The sequence below is a fragment of the Cyprinodon variegatus genome, unplaced genomic scaffold (genome assembly GCF_000732505.1).
Source record: "Cyprinodon variegatus isolate N-32 unplaced genomic scaffold, C_variegatus-1.0 Scaffold1148, whole genome shotgun sequence".
Taxonomy (NCBI): domain Eukaryota; kingdom Metazoa; phylum Chordata; class Actinopteri; order Cyprinodontiformes; family Cyprinodontidae; genus Cyprinodon; species Cyprinodon variegatus.
The window spans coordinates 176,416-186,807 of record NW_015151601.1 but is presented as its reverse complement, the minus strand read 5'-3'; the positions used below and the strand labels follow the sequence as shown (position 1 = coordinate 186,807).

General features: G+C 36.8%; 1 protein-coding gene across 1 annotated transcript in view; it reads left to right on the top strand.

Annotated features, from left to right (window-relative positions):
• ica1 (islet cell autoantigen 1) overlaps positions 1 to 10,142 on the top strand; it is a 12,099-nt gene extending 1,957 nt beyond the window's left edge. Inside the window, exons 2-13 of the mRNA XM_015400805.1 lie at positions 515 to 541; positions 638 to 809; positions 902 to 974; positions 1,285 to 1,408; positions 2,483 to 2,681; positions 3,655 to 3,780; positions 4,136 to 4,231; positions 4,323 to 4,423; positions 5,376 to 5,422; positions 5,713 to 5,916; positions 8,243 to 8,332; positions 8,442 to 10,142. Coding sequence (XP_015256291.1) covers positions 528 to 541; positions 638 to 809; positions 902 to 974; positions 1,285 to 1,408; positions 2,483 to 2,681; positions 3,655 to 3,780; positions 4,136 to 4,231; positions 4,323 to 4,423; positions 5,376 to 5,422; positions 5,713 to 5,916; positions 8,243 to 8,332; positions 8,442 to 8,563 — 1,368 coding nt within the window. The 5' untranslated portion in view covers positions 515 to 527 and the 3' untranslated portion in view covers positions 8,564 to 10,142. The remainder of the gene's footprint in view (positions 1 to 514; positions 542 to 637; positions 810 to 901; positions 975 to 1,284; positions 1,409 to 2,482; positions 2,682 to 3,654; positions 3,781 to 4,135; positions 4,232 to 4,322; positions 4,424 to 5,375; positions 5,423 to 5,712; positions 5,917 to 8,242; positions 8,333 to 8,441) is intronic.
• The last annotated feature ends 250 nt before the right edge of the window (positions 10,143 to 10,392 follow it).

The following is a 10,392-nucleotide window of genomic DNA, read 5'->3' as shown; positions in this document are numbered from 1 at the left end:
TTTTTTTAGCAGCAGCTTAGCAGTGAAAAAGAACAATAAAGTGCAGCTACATTTACCCATTAATGCACACACTCAGACACTGATGGTGGTGAGCTACATTTTAACCACAGCTGCCCTGGGGCTCACTGAGAGAAGCGAGGTTAACAGTAAAAGACCACCCTTGTCTTGCAGCAACACGGGTGTGGGGTTAGATTCCCGGTCTAGTCTCTTCATGCGTCCGGTCCAAAAACATGACCGTTAGGTTAATTGGCTTCTCTAAATTCTCCTAAGGTGTGTCCTGTAAGTCTCTGTGTTGCCCTGCAATGGACTGGCGACTTCTCCAGGGTGTACGCCTCCTCTTGCCCATAGACAGCTGGAGATAAGACACCAGCATCCCCTGTGACCCCGCTTGCGATAAAGTGTGTCAGAAAATGGATGGATGTCCAACTCAGACAATCACAACCTTCGATCTTGGGAAAGTCCTACAAAGAAACAATTTTCAAATTAATTAACAATGACTCTGCTTTCTTCACAGGTCTTTGTGAAAAATGGAAGGAACATTGTAAGTAAACCTCTGCTCTGAAAGTATTCAGTGGATACTTTATAGGATTGTCTGTCCACCACCATATATATAGCTGATCAAGTCCTTTCTCCACAGCGGCTACTCTGGACACTACTTTGACCGCTTCATTCAAAGTCAAGACTCATCAGTGGTAAACAAGTTTCAGAAGAAGTACTGGAAAACCAAGCAGACGCTGATCAAAGTCACTGGGAAGAAAGAAGATGAACATGTGGTGGCATCAGACGCAGACCTGGATGCCAAGCTGGAGGTGAGTGAAGAGTTCAGAGTTATATTAATCAAAAACAAAGCTCTACATGGGGATATGTTGATGTTTCTGGATGACTGCTGTCTCATCCATAGGTCTTCCACTCCATCCAAAGAACATGCATGGAGCTCCTAAAGGTCATTGAGCTCTACCAGAGGAGGATATGTTGTAAGTTCAGAAAACGCTGAAAGAAATCCCAGTTTGGTCAAACAGCCCATCAGGTGGGGTTGCTGCTGGTGGCTTCATCACTGTGATGTTTAGACCAGGAAAACATCTTTGTTACCTTTGTTCATCTTTTAGCTGGAGATTGTCGTTCATGACTGTATGTTTTGCATAAGAAACATTTAAGTGTTAAGGTGTGCGTATGATCAAGATACAAATGGAGACATTACCTCATGGGAAGACAGCATTTAAAGATGAAACCAGTATTTAAAATATCTCATTTTCAAAAATGAAACGCTTCATTGTTACTGTTCAGTCCTTTCCCAGGAGGAGAATGAGTTGGGTCGTTTCCTGCGCTCCAATGGGTCGCAGGATAAAAGCAGGGCTGGGAAGATCATGCAGGCGACAGGGAAAGCTCTCTGCTTCTCCTCCCAGCAGAGGTAGGCGCCACACATAAGTTTCCTCTTTAACTGACATCTAGATAAACTGCTTTTAAAACATTTCCAGGTAGTCTAGAGTTTCTGGTTTGTTCCTGAACATGCCAGTTTCTTTTCATCTTAGCCGCACTTTCAATGGCATTTATAATTCATATCCTAGAAACAAAACTTTACTTCCATTCAGTAACCAGAGTAGCAACATATCCAAATAAATTAAACTCATATTGAATTATCTTTCAGTAAAGGCAATGTATGTACATGCAAATGAATGTAAACCTGCATAGATCTCCACTGAGGTCCTTGGCTTTGCTCGGTGTTGGAATATGGATCTATTATTATTTATGGATCTGTTGTTATTTAGCAAAGAGAAAGAAAGAGCTGCAACCAATCAGGGTCATCAACTGGAAATGAGTGTTTATGGCTTCTTAAGTTGATCAACTTAACAGTTCTTAAAAGATGTAGTTGGATATCGTTGTAATTAAGCCTGTTAATTAGGGCTGCAACTAACGATTATTTTGATAATGATTAATCTGTTGATTATTCTTTCGATTAATCAAATATTAATCAGATAGGAAAAAAAGTTTTTTTTTATCTTAATTGTAAAACATTACTATATTTTTTCACTATTTTGGTATAGTTATTGCTCTAAGTGGGTAACGATTCATCGATTACTGAATTAGTTGACGATTATTTTAATATTCGATTAATCATGACTAATTAAATTAATTGTTAATTGTTTCAGTCCTACTGCAAATATGCAATTTCACATTTTGGTCCACGCTATTCTTTAAGAATCAAATTACGTACTGTGATCTATGCTTATTCTAGGTTTAAATTTTATTTTACATTAGCCTCTGCACAGTTGGTTATAGATATTGTCTCTGGGATGTATTGCTGATGAGAAACTTAAAATAATATTTAGTCTTTTAGTCTTTTAACTTTTTTAAATCCCTTCGATAGATCTGGAGGAACTCTTTAGACAACACTTAGAAGATTTAGAGTGGAGTAAAAGAAACATGGAGCTTGGATTACAGATATGTGGAACCTTTATTTTGAGAACAACTCTTCTTCCTGCAGGCTGGCTCTGAGGAAGCCTCTGTGTCGTCTGTACCAGGAGATCGAAACGTTCCGTTATCGGGCCATCTCAGACACGTGGCTGACGGTAAATCGAATGGAGCAGTCCAGGACCGAGTACCGTGGAGCCTTGCTTTGGATGAAGGACATATCTCAAGAGCTCGATCCGGACACACATAAACAGATGGAGAAATTCCGCAAGGTTTGTGCTTCCTATAGAGCGACCTACAGAAAAAAAGATACTATACACTCAAGCCTGTCTGCAAAATGGTGAACAGTTTACAGCTGAACATCAGTTAGCAGTTTTAATGGCATCGCCCATGTCTCTAGATATTGTCAAATTTTTTCAGAGCTTTTTTAAGGGTTCTGATGAACAAGTGTCTAAACTTTCTGTTGGGTTTTAGTTGTTTCCTCTGTTTTAAACTCTCACCTTTAAATCATTTAGATTAAAAATACTTAAATGAAATAAATAAAATGCATGACAACCAAGTATTTAAAGATAAAAGTTTACTTAAATACCAACTTTAAGTAAGATCCATTTATTTACCAGCTTTCTTTTAAAGGTGGACACTTTTTTTAAAGAAATCCTTTAATTTAAACATGACTCCAACTGGACTCCCAGAGAGCTAGTAGCTAAAAAATGGCATAAAATAAATGAACTGAAAACAATGCATTTCTCATGTCCTTTATGTTCCCTTTTCTTCCTTAACTTGTCCATTTTTCAAGAGATGGACTTGAAATTAGCCAAAAAGCAGCCAAAGTCTAAAGAAAAATGCTAATAGACCTTCAGAAAGCCTGACAGCAACAGAAGCACAAAGGGGATTCCTTCCTTTCAGATTTATTATTATTAATATTTTGTGGAGATTTGATGTCTGTCTTTCCTTTGGTTTGGTTTATTCCAGAATATAGATATAAAAGAAAAATAACAATAATAAAATATAACAGCAGTCAAACAGTTATGAGCTTCCTAAACCGACTCTTCATGGGCGAAGAGTCATTAGATGACCAGTTAGATGGCATTATTGATTATGTTTTTTCACTAAATCTTTGATTTACTGTTTACCAATAGCAGAATAAAAATATAGTGTAGAACAGCTTGCAGTCACAAAAAATTCCACTAGAGGGCAGAACATGCTCAGAAAGGCCAACTGTTTTTCCTTTATATTATGTCTCAGGTCCAGGCTCAAGTTCGCACAACCAAAACCAGCTTTGACAAGTTAAAGAACGACGTTTGCCAGAAGGTCGACCTGCTGGGTGCCAGCCGCTGCAACCTCCTCTCACATGTTCTGACAACATACCAGGTTTATCACTCTATGTCCCAGCTGCCTGCTTCAACTCCACAACTCTCTTATATTATGTTTTCATTAATGGCAGCTCTATTTTCCATCATAGAATATATAGAAATGATTCCATAAATGTTTAAAAAAACAATCGACTGGACTTGGTTTCCAAAGTTTGAAGATGTTTTGCTTCCCTTCCAGGAAGCTTTCTCAATTCAAAAATGTTTTAATTAAGAAAGCTTCCTGGAGGGGAAGCGAAACGTCTTCAAACTTTGGAAACCAAGTCCAGTGGATTGTTTTTTAAACTTTTACGGAATGACTATGACCTGGATGACTGAGAATCTTCATCAGCAAATAGAAATGATCTGTGTTTCAGACGACTCTTTTGCACTTCTGGGGAAAGACATCCCACACTATGGCAGCCATACATGAGAGCTTTAAAAGCTGTCAGCATGAGGTTTCCACAGTGAAGGTCAGAGCACATGTCCAGGAGGAAAACATATAAGTTCTACCACAGAGGAAGGAAAAAGAAATGAACTGATGAGCTGGAATTCTTTTTACAGGCCTCACAGGATTCCACAGACAAGTTGGATAAAAAGATGGAAAAGAAATCAACAGAGGAAGACATGGAGGAGAAAAAAGGAGACGAGACACCTGAAGATCAGTAGGCTTAACACTCAGACCATTTATTTTACTTTTGTTTACACTTCACCAAATAAATGACAAATTGCAAAATAGTTTTTAAAGACGGACACATTTCTTGTTGTCCTTTATTAAGATGTTTAAAAAAAAAACCTTAAGTTAAATTAAATTACCTTTGAATGTAGAAGGCTTATAATAAATTGAGAAAATTGGAAAAATCAAACTTGAGTACATATGTACAGGGGAGGGCATTGTTTTATTTATTTGTTTATCTTTTTTTTTCAAGATTCAAGATTATTAGTCCATCGAAAGATCTCTTCAAAATATGCAAGCCAACTATTTTCTACATGTTACCTGTTACCTACATCATACCGAAACCTTAATACCTGATTAGTTTCTTGGATCTAATCAGTTAATCCACGACTTCCTGTTTGCAAGGGGTAGAGATAAACATGAAGTGACTTAGAGATCATTTGTGAAAATTTTTTTTAAAGAGAAACATTATTTGGTTTCCTTTTTTAAATACATCCATTTTAATGTTGCCTCAGTTACAGAAATATAGACTTTCTGTTATATTTCAAGTTTATTTAAGGAGAAGAAATACATAAACCAAATTACTGAGGGGCTTCGGTTTATTTACTGGTGCTAAAGTGATATTGGCTGTTAATAAAAGTGACAACATTTCTGTGTGCATCCGCTGTTTCTATTGTTATACTACCTTGGCTGCTGGATGAAGGAATATTTCCAGGTTATAAGATGCCCTCTGTTACCATCAGCACCCTTGGTAAAGATGTGCTGGGATACACTTAGAGAAAAACAAAAAACAATAATTAAGTGGGCAAGAATAAATGAACATATGTTTGTAGCAAAATACAAAAAAGAATGTTTTTCTCCTCCTATTAGAAACGTAAATATGTAGAACCAGTGCTTAAGATCCAGTTCTTCTAAGGTTGTTTTGTTTTTTACTTTGACAGACTTATCTCATTAGGACATGAAGACGGGTGCGAAAAGATAAGAGAAGGTAAAAAGCAATTTATTTATTCTATATTGTTATTGCACCAAAAGACAACTTTATTTTATATCAAAGGAATGTGATTCAAAAAGCAGAATATTTTGAAAACAAACTTAAATGTTTTCATCATCAAAATAAACATTTAGCTTAACAAAGAATGTTTTTAATTAACCCTAAGGACTTAAAGCTGGTATAGTTTTACATTTAGGCTAAAGTAAAAGTGAAATGATCATTTACATTGGTTGTTAGGTTTGTTAACTTCTAATTCTCATAGTAAAACAGCTTTTCTACTTTCCCAGAGTTGGATGGAGTGGAGGACAGCCTGGCCCTGCTCAATGAGATTCTGGGCGGTTTGTTTGTGGATGATGGCGATGTGTCCCAGGAGTGGACAAAAGGGTTTGGTGACACGGAGACGAGCGCAGCCTCTGGCGGATCAGCTGAAACACAGCAGCAGCAGGACAACTCGTTCTTTTTGCCATCACAGCTTTTGGACCAGAGCTTAAGTAAGTCTCCCCTGTCAGGCTGATTGTTCAGCTGTCGATTCTGTTTATTTATCTGCAGTCAGACACTTATGGGCAAGAAGCAGAAACTAAGCAACTGGATTGTAATTTTTAAACGCAAAAATCAAAGGAATTTGCAGGTGGTCAGAACTGGGGGAAACGTTGTCCGTATAAAATGGTTAGGCTTGCAAATGTTTTAATTTGGTTATTAGTTGGGGAACAACCACACATGGTGTCATTAAGAAATACACCTGATTGCATCAGTGGTGGAATGAGGCAGTTCTTGGAATGTCCAATGGTCCAAACACTGACAAAAGGACACCAAGCGGAAGCCTTGTACATATTGTAGATATTACAGTTTTGTGGTTACACTGTGGAGCTTCCAATGGTACATGGCCTCTGCTCATATGGTGCCTTTTAAAGTCAGGGAGCTCTATAGCCACAGCTGCCCTGGGGCGCACTAACAGAACCACAGGGCCTTCAGTAAGCAAACAGGGTGAAGTGTCTTTGCCAAGGAAACAATGACATACGAAGCTGTTGTTGGAATCAGCGACGCTCCGTTTGCAGGATGAAAGGGTTTTATGAAAGCACAAACATCAGTCGTTTCATCCAACACTGAGCTGAACAGATAGCAGCACCTCTGGATGCCACAGACCAACATTGTTTGGTTCTATATTGTTTCTTGAGTGATCCAAACTTTCCTGAACTAATCCATGCGTTTATTGATTACTGCAACAGTGTTTTCACAGGTCTGCCTAAAAAGTGGATCAGACAGCTGCAGCTGATCCAGAACGCTGCTGCCCGTGTCCTCACTAAGACTAAGAAAGTAGAGCACATCACCCCAGATCTACTGGTTCCCTGTATCTCAGAGAATAGACTTTAAATACTTCTGTTAGTTTATAAATCTCTGAATGGCTTAGCACCTAAATACATCACAGACTTGCTATCAGTGTATCAACCCTCCAGACCACTCAGGTCTTCTGGCTCCAGCCTGCTCTGCATACCTAGAACCAGAACTAAACATGGAGAAGCAGCATTTAGTTCCTATGCTCCACTTATCTGGAACAAACTTCCAGAAAACTGTAAAAGTGCGGAAAGCCTGAGTTCCTTTAAATCAAGACTAAAAACACATTTGTTTAGGATTGTCTTCGACTGTTCTAGTTAAACAGTTCAACTAAATCATATTTTCTTTAGTCCAACTGTTTTTAATATTCTTTTTTGTTTCTGCATTTTTTTATTTAATTCTATTTATTTTTTTCCTACTTGCTTTGATTCTGTTTTATCTTCCTGTATTTTAATCATGTAAAGCACTTTGCATTGTCTTTGTACTGAATTGTGCTATACAAATAAATTTGCCTTGCCTTGGACTGTGCAAGGATGGCCACATAGCCACTTTTTCCATGATTCAGTAACATGCAGAGTAATTTGATCATTTGGGCCACCCTGCACAAGTCTTGAATGCTTCTACAGGGCCATGAACTGTTTCTAATACTGTTTATATTAATAACAGCATCCTCCCAGTGGTGCTTAGCTTTCGTTAAGTTTTGCACTTATTTGTAGTAACACTCAAAAGACTAAATATTTTTCATTTTTAATATATGCTTATTTAACAAATCTAAGCCAGAGATCTTCAAATGGTGCTTATAGGGGATTCCAAATGTATTCTGCTCTTTAAATTAAGTTTTCTTTAATCAAATTTTCTCTACATGCCAAACTATTATCAGACACATACTTGTTAAATTTCCCCACCTAAACTGCAGATCTTTGCAGCTCCTCAGAACATAGCTTTGATGGTTTCCTCATTTATGTTGTTTGTCCAGCCTGTCAGCTTAGGTGAACGGATGTCCTGGTTGTTTGGTGTTGTGTCATTCTTTTAAGTAACAGGCTGAATAGTTTGCTGTGAAATGCTCACTCTGCATTGGGACTCTACTAATCAGGTGACATTTGAAGACATTTGGTTTCTAAGATTGAAAACTATTTACCATTTTCTTCCACTTTGCAGCATTGTGCATCTTTTTATAGTTCAGTTTCTCACTTTTAACCTCAGAAAACACAGTTTTTTGTGTGTAAATTGAGAAAATTGATTAAAAAAAAAAAGATAAACAAGAGTTAAACATCTCTGTAAAAATGAAGATGATGCCATCCAATCCACCCAGAGAAATAGGTATAAATAATGCTAAGTTAATATTCCTCATATGTGCAATAAATATGTGCTGTAAAAAAAAAACTTTAGCACCTTTGCCATTTCTGCTGTTCAGATGTGTGATGTCAGATTATTTTTTTTCCTGATTTATGTGATTATTAATGTAATTCTGGTTCCCTGCCTCAGACTGGACCAGCACCGTCCCACAGTCAGCCACCTGTGCAGCAGAGTGCTCATCTAGAGCTGAACAGAATCCCTCAAAACCAGCTGCAAAAGGTAAAACTAATTTTTCATTAGTTCATATTCTATCTGAAGGCTATACTTCAATAAAATAAGATTTTGGTGCTGCTTTACAACAAACACATTTTGTTTCCCCGTTGTGTAGAAACGGCTGGGACATCCAAAGATCTTTCAGCGTGGTTCAACCTGTTCGCTGACTTGGACCCTCTCTCCAATCCAGATGCAATCGGAGAAGCTAACAGGGAGCATGAGCTTCACACGGCATAGTTCTTCCTCATCATCGGGATCCTTTTTAAACGCTGCAAACTGTTTCATATATAAGATATTCACACCAGAGGTTAAAAAGGGGAATTTTCAAATTTCCACCAAAACAGATAAAATAAACAGAGACAATCAATTAAGAACAAAATAAAATGTAAATATAATTGAAATCAGATTCTAAAATTAATACACACACCACAGTTAAATTTTTTAATGGTCGTTCTAAAAAGTTGAGATATTTTCTTGAGGAATATTGTTATAATAGTTATCATTTTATTGCAGATTAACTCATAAAGCTTTAATACCCACAGTGGTGTGGACATTTCAAGCATTTATTTCTGATAATTTTTATAACTAACAGCAAATTAAAACACAAAACTCAGTTTCTTAGAAATTACAGTTTGATAAAAAGACCCAAAACAATGAATACTGGGATGTTCATCTCATTAATGTAGAGGAATGCTCAGCAGACAGTAGTCAGCCTCAGAGTAATATTGTATTATTCAGAGTTTAGTCAAAGAAAAAAGGTGCAAAGACAATAGGGATAACTTTTACTTGAAATAGACCTAGCCTATTTAAGATTTTACGAGAACTCTGACAAAGAGTAGGCAATGAGTGTATATAAACATACAGTAGATTGATATACTGTTCTTTAGGTCAACTTCTGTGTCAGAAATACTTTGTCTGATGTAATACGGATTTTGCTGAGAAACAAAATGTAAGTTCTCATTAGCTGGTGAACATAAATTTCAAAACTAAGAGAAATAAATACTTGAAAAGCATGACTGTAATGAAGCTATAACATCCACAAGTTTCACTTCAATTGGGTGAACAAATGAACTCTAGGATTTTCTTAAATGCACCTGTAGATGTTAAGGTTTTTATGTGCTTCTTTTAAAGGCAGCGACATGAGAGAGAAATGCTGCCTCTAAGCCTAACATTTTCCAGAATCTTTATTTGACCCTAATAATAATTACCGGTAGGACTAATTCTGGTGGCTTGATTAGCATCGGCAGGATTGAAAGATTCAGGATAAGGACAGAAATCTAACTTACAGCGGTTGTTGGCTAGCTAGCTAAATATTAATTTAAAAACAAAAATCATACTTCATACTTAAAAAGTCTTTTGTAATGTTTTAAATTAGCTAAATTCCAAATCAAACTTTTTTTTTAATGCCAGTTGAAAGGTGCTATCAAGATATTAGTTAAACTGCTGATAAATAAAGTGCATGGATTTTTGTTGAGATAAACAAAAAAGGTTTGACCTGGACAGCCTTGGGAAACTGTGGAGTCAGTCAGGATTTTGCTCTATTTCCAAATCTTCTTGGGAAAGACATTAAAAAGTGTGACCATTTTTATAGATAAAACAAAAACTTCAACCCTTGAGGGCCGCTGTCTGATTCCAAGATGAGCAGAGCTCTGCATAGCTTGACTGCATGTTTACTGAGGTAGTTCAGCCATTTCATCCAGGTGTGTAGGTCAAATAATACACAAGGATTTGAGTTATACAGCATTGCTTTACAGTGGTTTGTTTTCCAAAATAATTTGACTTCTTCCTAAAATATAGGAAACATTCTGCACCAAAGCTACATAGTGCTTTTCTTTATATTCTTCTATTTATGTCACAATTTTCAATTTTACAAAATTTTGATTATCAAAATGATACGACTCGATTAAAACTAGGGTTTCATTTGTGAAACAAAAGACTCAAATGTTGACAATCGTTGGGTTTTTGGGAAAAGCAAGGAGTCCTGACTTCACCGGATCTCTGTAGCTTAGCCGTAGTAAATAGCATCAGAAGTTCAATTCAAGTCACAGAAGGTTTGAAAGTTTTTA